This window comes from Eumetopias jubatus, unplaced genomic scaffold (genome assembly GCF_037043125.1).
Source record: "Eumetopias jubatus isolate StellerSeaLion01/CBP00866 unplaced genomic scaffold, mEumJub1_p1.0 scaffold_8, whole genome shotgun sequence".
NCBI lineage: Eukaryota > Metazoa > Chordata > Mammalia > Carnivora > Otariidae > Eumetopias > Eumetopias jubatus.
Window position 1 is genome coordinate 42,673,818 of NW_028274814.1, and position 14,936 is coordinate 42,688,753.

At 41.6% G+C, this 14,936-nt stretch overlaps 1 protein-coding gene across 1 annotated transcript in view; it reads left to right on the forward strand.

Annotated features, from left to right (window-relative positions):
- GALNT8 (polypeptide N-acetylgalactosaminyltransferase 8) overlaps positions 1–14,936 on the forward strand; it is a 151,957-nt gene that overhangs the window by 46,384 nt on the left and 90,637 nt on the right. Inside the window, exons 6-9 of the mRNA XM_088025694.1 lie at positions 10,757–10,942; positions 11,912–12,049; positions 12,595–12,690; positions 13,734–13,901. Of these exons, the coding sequence (XP_087881820.1) occupies positions 10,757–10,942; positions 11,912–12,049; positions 12,595–12,690; positions 13,734–13,901 (588 nt within the window). The remainder of the gene's footprint in view (positions 1–10,756; positions 10,943–11,911; positions 12,050–12,594; positions 12,691–13,733; positions 13,902–14,936) is intronic.

The window sequence follows — 14,936 nt, forward strand, 5'->3', positions numbered from 1 at the left end:
AAAATGCTGAACTTGGCTTCTAATCCTGACTCTGCTAACTCACTGTGGACTGAGGTTCTATGAAATGGATTTTTTTCCCCCCAAGCCCTGAAATTCTCTGCCTGAGATCAGGTGATCTCTAGTCCATTACATGTCTGGAAGCATATGATATTTCCTAAAGCTTATTTAGACCTACAACTTTAAATTTCTTTTTACTTGGAACTGATGACCCTAGAACTACATATTATACCCAATGAAGACCTAACCAGGACCTCACATTTACGTGTTAACAAATATACTTTGAGTCCCTATCTGGGTTATACCTTAAGCCACAGTAATTGTTGGGCAGAGAAAACGACTGCTTTGCATGTTTGTCTTGATCAGTTTTCCCTTTTATGAAATGAAGAGAAGCATCCTTCTTTCATCTACCTCATGAGGATAATGGCATGATAAATATATATTTTAATTTTTTATTGTTATGTTAATCACCATACATTACATCATTAATTTTTGATGTAGTGTTCCATGATTCATTGTTTCTGCATAACACCCACTGCTCCACGCAGAATGTGCCCTCTTTAATACCCATCACCAGGCTAACCCATCCCCCCACGCCCCTCCCCTCTAGAACCCTCAGTTCGTTTTTCAGAGTCCATCGTCTCTCATGGTTCGTCTCCCCCTCCGACTTACTCCCCTTCATTCTTCCCCTCCTGCGATCTTCTTCTTTTTCTTTTTTCTTTACATATGTTGCATTATTTGTTTCAGAAGTACAGATCTGTGATTCAACAGTCTTGCACAATTCACAGCGCTCACCATAGTACATACGCTCCCCAATGCCTATCACCCAGCCACCCCATCCCTCCCACCCCCCACCACTCCAGCAACCCTCAGGTTGTTTCCTGAGATTAAGAATTCCTCCTATCAGTGAGGTCATATGATACATGTCTTTCTCTGATTGACTTATTTCACTCAGCATAACCCCCTCCAGTTCCATCCACGTCGTTGCAAATGGCAAGATCTCATTCCTTTTGATGGCTGCATAATATTCCATTGTGTATATATACCACCTCTTCTTTATCCATTCATCTGTCGATGGACATCTTGGCTCTTTCCACAGTTTGGCTATTGTGGACATTGCTGCTATAAACATTGGGGTGCACATACCCCTTCGGATCCCTACATTTGTATCTTTGGGGTAAACACCCAGTAGTGCAATTGCTGGATCGTATGGTAGCTCTATTTTCAACTGTTTGAGGAACCTCCATACTGTTTTCCAGAGGGGTTGCACCAGCTTGCATTCCCACCAACAGTGTAGGAGGGTTCCCCTTCCTCCGCATCCCCGCCAACATCTGTCGTTTCCTGACTTGTTAATTTTGGCCATTCTGACCGGTGTGAGGTGGTATCTCATTGAGGTTTTGATTTGGATGTCCCTGATGCCAAGCGATGCTGAGCACTTTTTCATGTGTCTGTTGGCCATTTGGATGTCTTCTTTGGAAAAATGTCTGTTCATGTCTTCTGCCTATTTCCTGATTGGCTTATTTGTTCTTTGGGTGTTGAGTTTGGTAAGTTCTTTATAGATTTTTGATACTAGCCCTTTATCTGATATGTCATTTGCAAATATTTTCTCCCATTCTGTCGGTTGTCTTTTGGTTTTGTGGACTGTTTCTTTTGCTGTGCAAAAGCTTTTTATCTTGATGAAATCCCAAGAGTTCATTTTTGCCGTTGCCTCCCTTGCCTTTGGCGATGTTTCTAGGAAGAAGTTGCTGTGGCTGAGGTCAAAGAGGTTGCTACCTGTGTTCTCCTTTAGGATTTTGATGGATTCCTGTCTCACGTTTAGGTCTTCAACGATTTGGAGTCTATTTTTCTGTGTGGTGTAAGGAAATGGTCCAGTTTCATTCTTCTGCGTGTAGCTGTCCAATTTTCCCAACATCATTTGTTGAAGAGTCTGTCTGTTTTCCATTGGACATTCTTTCCTGCTTTGTCAAAGAGGAGTTGACCATAGAGTTGAGCGTCCATTTCTGGGCTCTCTATTCTGTTCCATTGGTCTATGTAATAGAGCTGGAAGTCCGGAATTGTGATGCCGCCAGCTTTGCTTTTCTTTTTCAAGATTCCTCTGGCTATTCGGGGTCTCTTCTGGTTCCATACAAATTTTAGGATTATTTGTTCCATTTCTTGGAAAAAAATGGTTGGTATTTTGATGGGGATTGCATTGAATGTGTAGATTGCTGTAGGTAGCGTTGGCATCTTCACAATGTTTGTTCTTCCAATCCATGAGCATGGAACGTTTTTCCATTTCTTTGTGTCTTCCTCAATTGCTTTCATGAGTATTTTATAGTTTTCTGAGTACAGATCCTTTTCCTCTTTGGTTAAATTTATTCCTAGGTATCTTATGGTTTTGGGTGCAATTATAAATGGGATCGACTCCTTAATTTCTCTCTCTTTGGTCTTGTTGTTGGTGTATAGGAATGTCACCGATTTCTGTGCATTGATTTTATATCCTGCCACTTTACTGAATTCCTGTATGAGTTCTAGCAGTTTTGGGGTGGAGTCTTTTGGGTTTTCCACATACAGTATCAGATCATCTGCAAAGAGTGAGAGTTTGACTTCCTCTTTGCCGATTTGGATGCCTTTGATTTCTTTTTGTTGTCTGATTGCTGTGGCTAGGACTTCTAATACTATGTTGAATAGCAGTGGTGAGAGTGGACATCCCTGCCATGTTCCTGACCTTAGGGGGAAAGCTCTCAGCTTTTCCCCATTGAGAATGATATTCGCTGTGGGTTTTTCATAGATGGCTTTTATGATATTGAGGTATGTACCCTCTATCCCTATACTCTGAAGAGTTTTGATCAAGAAAGGATGCTGTACTTTGTCAAAGGCTTTTTCTGCATCTATTGAGAGGATCATATGATTCTTGTTCTTTCTTTGGTTAATGTATTGTATCACGTTGATTGAATTGCGGATGTTGAACCAACCTTGCAGCCCAGGGATAAATCCCACTTGGTCATGGTGAATAATCCTTTTAATGTACTGTTGGATCCTATTGGCTAGTATTTTGGTGAGAATTTTTGCATCCATGTTCATCAGAGATATTAGTCTGTAATTTTCCTTTTTGATGGGGTCTTTGTCTTGTTTGGGGATCAAGGTAATGGTGGCCTCATAAAATGAGTTTGGAAGTTTTCCTTCCATTTCTATTTTTTGGAACAGTTTCAGGAGAATAGGTATTAATTCTTCTTGAAATGTCTGATAGAATTCCCCTGGGAAGCCATCTGGCCCTGGGCTTTTGTTTGTTGGGAGATTTTTGATGACTGCTTCAATTTCCTTTGTGGTTATAGGTCTGTTCAGGTTTTCTATTTCTTCCTGGTTCAATTTTGGTAGTTGATACATCTCCAGGAATGCACCCATTTCTTCCAGGTTATCTAATTTGCTGGCATAGAGTTGCTCATCATATGTTCTTCTAATTGTTTGTATGTCTTTGGTGTTGGTTGTGATCTCTCCTCTTTCATTCATGATTTTGTTGATTTGGGTCATTTCTCTTTTCTTTTTGATAAGTCTGGCCAGGGGTGTATCAATCTTGTTAATTCTTTCAAAGAACCAGCTCCTAGTTTCGTTGATCTGTTACTGCTCTTTTGATTTCTAGTTCATTGATTTCTGCTCTGATCTTTATTATTTCTCTTCTCCTGCTGGGTTTAGGCTTTCTTGGCTGTTTTTTCTCTAGCTCCTTTAGGTGTAGGGTTAGGTTGTGTATTTGAGACCTTTCTTGTTTCTTGAGAAAGGCTTGTATTGCTATATACTTTCCTCTCAGGGCTGCCTTTGCTGTATCCCAAAGATTTTGAACAGTTGTGCTTTCATTTTCATCGGTTTCCATGAATTTTTTTAATTCTTCTTTAATTTCCTGGTTGACCCATTCATTCCTTACTAGGATGCTCTTTAGCCTCCATGTATTTGAGTTCTTTCTGACTTTCCTCTTGTGATTGAGTTCTAATTTCAAAGCATTGTGGTCTGAAAATATGCAGGGAATGATCCCAATCTTTTGGTACTGGTTGAGACCTGATTTGTGACCTAGGATGTGATCAATTCTGGAGAATGTTCCATGGGCACTAGAGAAGAATGTGTATTCCGTTGTTTTGGGATGGAATGTTCTGAATATGTCTGTGAAGTCCATTTGGTCCAGTGTGTCATTTAAAGTCTTTATTTCCTTGTTGATCTTTTGCTTAGATGATCTGTCCATTTCAGTGAGGGGGGTGTTAAAGTGCCCCACTATTATTGTATTGCTGTCAATGTGTTTCTTTGCTTTTGTTATTAATTGCCTTATATAATTGTCTGCCCCCATGTTCGGGGCATAGATATTTACAATTGTTAGATCTTCTTGGTGGATAGACCCCTTAAGTAGGATATAGTGTTCTTCCTCATCTCTTATTACAGTCTTTGTTTTAAAATCTAATTTGTCTGATATAAGGATTGCCACCCCAGCTTTCTTTTGGTGTCCATTAGCATGGTAAATGGTTTTCCACCCCCTCACTTTCAATGTGGGGGTGTCTTTGGGTCTAAAATGAGTCTCTTGCAGACAGGATATTGATGGGTCTTGTTTTTAATCCAATCTGATAGCCTGTGTCTTTTAATTGGGACATTGAGCCCATTTACATTTAGGGTAACTATTGAAAGGTATGAATTTAGTGCCATTGTATTGCCTGTAAGGTGACTGTAACTGTATATTGTCTCTGTTCCTTTCTGATCTATGATGCTTTTAGGCTCTCTCTTTGCTTAGAGGACCCCTTTCAATATTTCTTGGAGGGCTGGTTTCGTGTTTGCAAATTCCTTTAGTTTTTGTTTGTTCTGGAAGCTTTTTATCTCTCCTTCTATTTTCAATGACAGCCTAGCTGGATATAGTGTTCTTGGCTGCATATTTTTCTTGTTTAGTGCTCTGAAGATCTCATGCCAGTTCTTTCTGGCCTGCCAGGTCTCTGTGGATAGGTCTGTTGCCAATCTAATATTTCTACCATTGTAGGTTACAGATCTCTTCTCCCGAGCTGCTTTCAGGATTTTCTCTTTGTCTCTGAGACTCATAAGTTTTACTATTCGATGTTGGGGTGTTGACCTCTTTTTATTGATTTGAGAGGGGTTCTCTGTGCCCCCTGATTTTGATGCCTGTTTCCTTCCTCACATTAGGGAAGTTCTCTGCTATTATTTGCTCCAATATACCTTCTGCCCGTCTCTCTCTTCTTCTTCTGGGATCCCAATTATTCTAATGTTGTTTTGTCTTATCCTATCGCTTATTTCTCGAATTCTGCCCTTGTGATCCTGTAGTTGTTTCTCTCTCTTTTTCTCAGCCTCTTTATTGTCCATCATTTGGTCTTCTATATCACTGATTCTCTCTTCTGCCTCATTTATCCTAGCAGTTAGTGCCCCCATTTTTGATTGCACCTCATCAATAGCCTTTTTGATTTCAACTTTGTTAGATTTTAGTTCTTTTATTTCTCCAGAAAGGTTTTCTCTAATAACTTCCACGCTTTTCTCAAGCCCAGCTAGTATCTTTAAAGTCATGATTCTGAACTCTAGGCCCGACATCCAACTAATGTCCGTATTGAGTAGGTCCCTGGCTGATGGTACCTCTTGTTCTTTTTGCTGAGGTGATTTTTTTCGTCTTGTTATTTTGTCCAGAGGAGAATAGATAAATGAAAGAACAAAATGCTAACAGGTTAACAACATCCCCAGGAAATATACTCTATACAAATCAGAAAAGACCTCAAACCAGGGAAAAGAAAGAGAAAGAAAGAAAAAAGAAAGAGAAAAAAAAAGAAAAAGAAAAAGATAAAAACAAAAAAACAGAACAATACAAAAAATAACAGAATATGATCAAATATGATCAGGCTAGTGCATAGATCAGTGTCACACACTAGATTTTGGGCGTATTTTGGTCTGTTAGGAAAAAGTGCCTCCTAAAATTTTAAAGGAAGAAAGACTTATATATGTACAAAATAAGGGTTGATACATTGATGGGATGGAAGATGACTGTAAAGATGAAAATTATAAAAGATTTTATAAAAAGAATTGATACGGTAAGAAGTTGTTTAGAAAAAGAAAAAAGAAGATTTACAAAAAAGAGAAAAAAAAGGGAGAGAATGTGATCAGGCAGGAGACTAGAACAAAGCCATACACTAGTGATTTAGGGTATATTTTGATCTGTTAGAAGAAACTGTATCTCAAAATTTTAAAGAGAGAACAACTTATATATATATGCCAAAAATAAGGGTAACTACTATTGAAGGGCTAAAATATGACTCTAAAAATGAAAAATAAAAATTGTTTTTTTAAAAAAAGGGATTGATAAGATGTTGGTTGTAAAAGGGAAAAAGAAAAATTAAAAAAAAACTGAAAAAAATTAAGTTTGAAAAACTAATGAATCATGGTATAAAGCCATGAATTCTATGTGCAGTATTCCCCTAGCGCTGGAGTTCTCCCATTCTCCTTGATTGGTAAACTTGGTCTTGGCTTGCTGGCTGTTCGTGCTGATCTTCTGGGGGAGGGGCCTGTTGCCGTGGTTCCTAAATGTCTTTGCCGGAGGCGGAATTGCCCCGCCCTCGTCGGTCCGGGCTAAGCAAGCTGCTCGGGTTTGCTCTCAGGAGTTTTTGTTCCTTGCAAGCTCTTGGCACAGCTTTGGAGGACCAAGGTGAAAATGGTGGCCTCCCAATCTCCACCCAGAGGAGCTGAGAACTTGGGGCCCCGCTCCCCAGTGCGCCCCAGAGAAAAGCAGTCACTCCCGTCTCCCTCGTCTCCAGCCACACTCTGTGCTCACCCGGCCTGTGACCCGAGCTTATCTATGTCTGGCACCCGACCCCGTGTGGAGTCTCCAAACCCAGCAGATCCCTGCGGTGCGCTCCCGCGCCGCTCCTCCCGAGGGAGGAAGAGGAGTCTCCCCGGATCTGCCGCTTGTTGTGTCCCTGCTGGAGGAGAAGTGGCCCGACTGTCACCGATCACAGTTTATGGCAACCCCGAGATGAGAGCCTGCGCCTCGGCTCCGTCTCTGCAGCCGGCTTCCCCGCTCCGATACCTGGGAGCTCTGCTGCACTCAGGCACCCCCGGTCTTTCTGTGACCCCGAGGTCCTGAGACCACACTGTCCCGCGAGGATTCCACCCCCCGCTTAGCCACTGGAGCGACGTCCCTCAGCAGAGCCAACTTCTAAAAGTTCCGATTTTGTGCTCCGCAGCTCTAGCACTTGCCAGAAGCGGCCGACGGAGGCCCCCTCCCCCGCCTTCTATCCTCCAGAATATCGCCTCGGATTCACTTCTCCGCACGTCCTACCTTCCAGTAAGTGGTCGCTTCTCTGTTCAGAGAGTTGTTGCTACTCTCTTCTTCGATCTCCTGTTGAGTTCGTAGGTGTTCAGAATTGTTTGATCCCTATTCAGCTGAATTCCTGAGACTAGATGAAATCCAGGTCTCCTACTCCTCCGCCATCTTGCTCCCAAGTGGCATGATAAATATTTTTAAATGATTAAAAAGATATGAATTGAATCCTTGTTTGACTACTGTCAGAGAGGCTAAAATAACAGGTTTAAACAAGATAGAAATTGATTTCTTTTTCGCAGAATAGTTTGAACATAAGCAGTTCAGGATTAAGATGGCAGCTTCAGGGTGATGGGAACCAAGACCCATCTTGTGGTTCTGCTACACTTAACACCACACCTGTATTCTACTCAGTAGGAAGAGAAAAGGGTGGAAAGACAGAGCATGCTTTCTTTTTAAGGGAACTACCTGAAAGTGGCAAATGTTATTTCCCTCAAATCCCATTGGCCGCTGCTGGTCATATGGCCACTGGTGAGCAAAAATGTCTGGGAAATGTAGATTTCAGCTACTTGCTATGTGTGCAGTCATTCCTTCTACAACTATAGATGTAGAGGGAAATAGGTATTGAGTGTGCAATTAGTTTCTAGCACAAAATAGAAATGTAGAAATAATTATTTTATGCATGGTACTTAGCAAAGTCCTAAGATGACCTTAGTTACATTATGGCTGAGGTTTTGCTATGTACCATAGCTTCCAGGAATTTGGAACTCCAATTCTCCAACTTAGGACCCCAAGCCCTTCTTACCATTTCTAAGTTCCCCATGCTTTTCTCTGCTTTCTTATTCTTCTGCTTCTTGTCTGTTTCCATTCCCCTCACCATCCCATATTGAATTCTGATATTTTTGTTTCCACAAGAAATCCTCTTTCTTTTAATATTTTATGCTTTTTTGTTAGATTTTGCTGGAAATGTAGGGAGTGTCAGGGAAAGGCCATTCTTGTCTTTTTCATGGATAAAACAGTTCTACCCATATCTAGTTTCCTTAGTGTGTGTGTGTGACTATTTGCCTTCTAAAACCTTCCAGCACTTGGTAAGATCTGTCATTCTCCAGTGACAGATCATGGGGAACATTAGAACTGCATGGAATGTTTTGTTCTGACATCTAGAGGCATGGCAGTGATAGTGCACATGGAAGTGTTTAAAAGGAGATGGACTGTTGGGGTTGATGCTCAAGAAAGGAAAACCAGCATTTATCAGGCACTTTGTGTATTCCTGACCCCTTGTCAGAGCTTAACAGGCTCACTGCCTGGGTTCAGAATCCAGTTCAGTCATTTACCTGCTGGTAAATGTGGGCAACTTACTTAAATGAGGATAATAATAATACCTACATGGTAAGGATTAAATTCATGAAAAACATTAGGGTAATATTTGCCACAGAGCAAGTCATTGTTATTATAAGCAGAAGCTTTACATCTCTCTCTGTGTGTTACACACACACACACACACACACACACACACACACACACACACACACACACAGAATGAGAATGGAGGAATGTTTGGCAAGTGGGAATAAATTGAAAGAGTAAAATTTGAAAACTGTTGGTCAAGGATAATAGTTAACATTACTTCATAAATGGCAATCATGACTTTTATCTTTTCACTTGAATTTAAAGTTTTTTTTGTGCCAAATTTTTTTCTCCTCTGAATTCCTGTGGATTGGAAACTACCAGCAACTAAAAAAATTGTAATAAATTTGTATTTGAAATTTTAGATGTTTGGCTTCAGAAACTAAAATCTGAAAATATATCAGTTGTAACCTCCACATAATTCTGGAAACTAATGAAGAGAAATTCAGGAAGATAATGGAAGAAAAGATCTGTTTCAAGTTAAAAATCATAGACATTTTTGGATACTTGTTATGCCATTTATTCCTCCTGACAGCTTTATGTCCTTTGTGGATGAGCCACCTGAGACTCAGAAGGGGGAGTGTTTTGCCTCTAGTTGCCAGGTATGCAGTGATAGAATCAGGATTTGAACACAGGTCAGTCTGACTTCAAAGCATGACTTTTTGTCATTGTGCTATTCTGGGTTTTGGGGGATGAGGGAGAAGAATCTGTGGATTCAGAAGTAGAAGAAGGGATGAAAAAATTTTGAAAGTCAGATAAGGGGACTGACCCTTCAGGTGGTTAACTGAACCAGCAGGACCTAAGTTCCTCACTCTTATCTCAGAGGCTCCCTTGGGCATGAACGTAGTAGGTTTCTAACCACTGCTAGATAGGCCAATTAACTCCCAGAAATTGCACCTTTCTTGGGAAACCATGAGGAGAAGACACTGGAGCCATTATATCAATCCAATATCATTAGATAATTCTATCATCTATCTGGATGAAGATCATATTTTTAAGGCAAATATTAGAATATGTGGCCTGAAAAGTAAGTTTGTACCCATCAGGATGGCAGAGAAGAGTATTTATAATTATATCATTATATCATGAGTCATGATATCTCTTAGTCAAGAATTACTTGCATTAGTTATCTATTGCTGTGTAGCAGGATTATCACAAAGTTGGTGATTCAAAGCAAGGTGCATTTACCATCTCACAGTTTCTGTGGATTAAGGGTCCATGCATGGCTTAGCAGGGTTATCTGCAAAGCTGCAGTCAAGATGTTGGCCAGGGAAGTCAAAGTGTTGGCCATTGAGGATTGACTAGGGAAAGATCTGCTTCCAAGCTCATGGGATTTTTGGCAGCACTCAGTTCCTTGAAGCCCTCTAGACTGAGAAAGCATTCAGTTTTTTTGCTGGCTATCAGTTGGAAGCCACGCTTAGTTTCTTGCCCTGTGGCCTCTTTATCATGGTAGCTCACAACATGGTGGCTTTCTACTTCAAAGCCAACATGACAGCACGTCTCCTAACCAGATGGACACTGCCATCTTATATAGTGTAATCACATACATGCAATCATGTACATCCTGTCACCTTTGCCATATTCTATTGGGTAGAAGGAGATCACAAGCCCACACTCAAAGGGAAGGGATTAGAGAAGGGTATGAACACTAGGAGGCAGGGACCATGGGAGCCCCTGAGAGTCTGTCCACCACATTGCTTTATATCTAGCATGCAGCACAGAGTGGGTCTTGGTAAGTGAAGTCCAGTGAGATTGGCTCAGAGTGTGGTACCTCTTAGGACTCTGGCACTTTCTTGGGGATAATAGAGTCAAGGCATCCATTCCTTTGGTCTGTTCAGGAAGATTTCCTGAAGGATGTAGGATTTTTGGAGCTGTCTGAACAATGGGAGAGAAGAATTTTGGTAGATTTCTAATGAAGGTTGTTTTAGGTAGGTAGGTTGAGAGGCCACACTGAGATGGGAGGGAGAGGACTGAATTTACATTCTTTAAAAATGATTCCAAAATGTGTTCTCTGTGAGTCTACAAGCTATGCTGCTTCTTGGTCATGGGCCTAGCCTGCCCAGGTGACTTTCTTTTCTTCTTTTACAGGTGTGGCAGTGTGGAGGGAGAATTGAGATCTTACCCTGCTCCCGGATTGCTCACCTAGAGAGACACCACAAGCCTTATGCCGTGGATCTGAGTCTTGCCTTGAAACATAATGCTTTGCGAGTGGCTGAAATCTGGATGGATGAGTACAAACACATGGTCTATTTGGCCTGGAACATACCTCTCCAGGTTTGTCATGGACTGAACAGAAGCAGGGAAGAACGAAGAAGGAGGAGGGGGTGACAGGGTAGGAAATGGGAGAGATAGAATGAAAGTGCCATCCCTACCCTAAAAAATTAGCATAAAGTTCCGATGGTGCAAGGATAATGACACCTAACATTAGTGTAGTAATACTGTGCTCCAGGTAGTCATTAATTATTGCAACATATCTATGAAGAAGGTTTTTTTTTTTTTATTCTTCCAGGTTTACAGATGAAGAAACTGAAGCACAGAGAATTGAAAGGAATTTGTTTAAGGTAATAAAGTAATAAGCAGGAGAGATATAATTTAAACCAAGGAATCTTCTAGATTCTATGATCTACATGCATCATCTATACTGGGGGATTCCTTGTGGGGCAGGGCTGGACATTAGAAATTTATGGGACATGGCAGGTAGGATGTGGGATGGTGGGAGTAGAGACTGTAACCCTGCTGGATGCACACAAATGAGGATGGCCTTCTTGGCTAAGGCTAGCCACCTGAGGTTGGCATGGCATGCTGTCTTCTGTCCTTGAGCTGCGGCTCTGGGCTCAAGCATTCTTTCCCTTTGATTCCCCACAGATATCACTTGTAGAAAATCTCCTTCAACCTCTAAATCTTGCTACCAGAATATTCCTTTTGAAAGCCTTTTTCTATCATGAGGAGTATTTTGTGCCTTACTGGTGTAAATATTATCTCAAATGGGAGCAGTCTGCATTAGCTTGCTAATAAAAGGAAATAAACATGAGTGGCCCTACTTTGCAGGCCTTGCAAGTACCTTTGAAGCCAGCAGAGATTACTAGGTTTCAAGCTCTTCCCACTTTCCCTTAAAAACTATAATTATCAAGGTTACCTTCCAGGCTATCAGGAAAATATTTCATTCCCTCATGTGTCATTCATACCCTTTGGTGGAGTCAAGGATGTTACAAGGCACAGAAATAGTCCATGTTTAATTTATAGAACTCTGGAATCGATTTTGGAGACATTTCTTCCAGAATGGCACTCCGGAAAAAACTGAAATGTAAAACTTTTGACTGGTATCTGAAAAATGTTTATCCAAACCTGAAGCCAATCCACAACATTGTGGGCTATGGAAGAGTATGTATCATGAAATTGCAACTCAGATTTTACAAAATATTTGACTATAAAAGACAATGGGGCCTGAATTACATGACAGCTCAGAAAAGCATTTCCAAATTCCATCCTGTCCAGGATTCTTTCTACCCCTTAACTCCTTTCTCAGCTTTTTGCCCTTAGGCCCTCTCAGTGTCCTTTTGTCTCTTGCTCCCCAGACCCCATCTCTTTTCCTTGCCTCTGGTTCCTTACTTTGCAAACTGCAGCCCTAGATCTGACCTCTCAGTTTCTTAGCCAACCAGGGTATCCGGCTTGGTCCCCCTTCTCTATATGTGCTGTGACAGTCTGAGGGGTGGGAGTTCCTAGGAAGGAGCATCACAGCAGCACCTCCTTCCAGCATTTGTCTAGTGCAAAGAAAATGGCTCCCAAGATCCAAACCCCTGCTTCCTTTTGGTTGGTAATTTCTGGCACCCTTGGAGTAGTGGGGAAAAGGAATGACCTGGGGAGGCCTGAAGGCCCTCTTTCTCTACCTCTTTCCAATGGTGTTTCTGTGTGTTTTGCCCTTTCAGATGAAAAACACGTTGGATGAAAATATCTGCCTGGATCAGGGACTTGTTTCAGGCAAAACCCCCATCATGTTTTACTGTCACAAATACAGTCTGCAGGTATCTTCCACAATCTCCCCTGCCCCCGGGTGAGTCTGTTGTGGCTCAGCCTCTGGCAACACTTGCCAGATTCAGACTAAGTGTTAGATGATGGGAAGGCAGAAACAGCATCCCGAGCAATGGGTAAGGGTGAAATCCAAACCTGTCTTTATAACTAAGCACTTCGAAGTCCATTCAAAAAATCATAGTAGACAGTTCTGCTTTGGGTACAGGAATGATAGGTAGAAAGTATGCTCTGTCACATTCATTCATAATGGTAATATTTTCATTGACAATTACCTCAGGTTCCACCCTTTTCCCTTCCCCTCACTGTCCCATCCTCCCAACACTCCTGGTATGCCCTCGAAGGTGGGCAGGTGATGCTACCTGTGGCTTCTTCTGTAGAGAAGGAAACAGGGGCTAGAGAAGAGAGAGGCTAAATGGAAGTCACTCCATAGAATAGAAGAGACCTGGCATCAAGTGGATGGTGCAGCCTGGGGGACTTTTTCCCCTGAGAATATTTTCATCCGTCTTGTTACTTTGCATGTTGCCCTCACAGGGAACTTCTGGTAGTATGTATGATAGATAAGCATTTCCACGTGACAAATGAAAACACTGAGACACAAAAACAACCTACTTGTCCAAGCTCACCAAGCAAGATAGTATCAGGTTAAGAACTGGAAAGGTTTCTTGACAAGCCCATAGCTGGAGCTTATGATGACAACTTCGGAAGTTCAGGTGTTTGTGTGTGTGTGTGTGTGTGTGTGTGTGTGTGTGTGTTTCAAAGATAATCTCCTTTGCCGATGCAAGTCATGATTGTGTTGGAGCCCTTATATGGAATCAGGCAGGCTAGTGCCCCCTCCTTACACCTGGTTTTCTTCCTAGAGTCAACTGGGGTTTGAGGAGAAGGAAGTGGAAGCGGCTCCTTGTTACCCATGAAAGGTCAGTGCTCCCTCATAGTGACTGAGTACGTAGGGGACCCAGGAACAGCCTTCATGCCCTCTATAAGGTCAAGGACAGCCCCACTGACTGTATCCAGGACAGATTCCTTTGCTTTCTTTTAGAACGTCTACTATCACCTAATCGGGGAATTCTATGTGGGACCACTGATTACAGAGGCACGTACTGATGATCACTGCCTGACAGACCCTGGCAATGGGGAGAAGCCCACTTTAGAGCCATGTTCCAAGGCAGCCCAAAACAGACTGCACATATATTGGGATTTTAAACTGGTGAGTCACATGTTTTTTTAAAGAATAAGCATATTCAAATCTAGTCTGTGAGGTTCATATTTGATTTGATAGTGTTTTAGAAGGACTGGCTTTGTGGCAGTGGTAGGGAGAACACTGGAAATGAAACTCGTCATGGAACGCTAAGTCCGTTGGCGAAGGTGGGTGGGTAAAGGAAGCAATATTGGAATCTGTTATAGCTTAACAGTTAAGAGTTTGGGTTCGGTCCTAGTTTAGTCACTATCAGCAAGTTTCTTACCCTCTCTGATACTTGGTTTCCTCATTTATAAAATGGAGATCACAATATCTACTTTAGGAGCCTGTTGGGAGGATTAAATGAGATAGCGTGTATACAGAATTTAGCATGGTGCCTGCACATAGAAAGTATTCAGTAAATATTAGCCATTATGATTAGTTTTATTATTAATGGTAATCAGAGAATCTGGAGCCCTGGGCTGAAATTTGATAGTATAAAAGCTCTGGTTTTAATTTCAGTATCAACTGACTAAGAACAGGGTGGAGGGAATCTGGCAGAATTCACAAGACAATGTCATAAGGGATTTGAGTGACTACAGCCTACATGTGAGTTTACTGTATGATGGGGCTGCATTCAGCCACATTGGCAGAGCTGTGATGTCCTGATGAAGGGAGGCAATGTTCTGTCTGTGATGGTATCTCTGAGCATTTTGGTACTGCGTTAGGTTCAGGGGCTACATTTTAACAGACATGGATCAATCTAACTCATTTACTCCTAACGTAAAGCTAATAACTCTTCTGAAAATCTTCTTTCCAGGAAAACATACATATGCACATATGTGCACAATTTTGCTTACAATTTCAGAGGGTTTTTGGATCCTAGATCAAGTCTTTTTGAACTAGGCACTATCAGTGAGAAGGAGGAGGAGGGTAAGTTGTGTTTCTGCTCTTCACTTCCTGCTCTATATGGAACTACATGTAATTCTATGAAAAGCTATTCTCCCTCTTATCTTAGGCTTTTGTGTATGTATTATTCCTCTCTCCTCCCACCTTTTTGCTGGG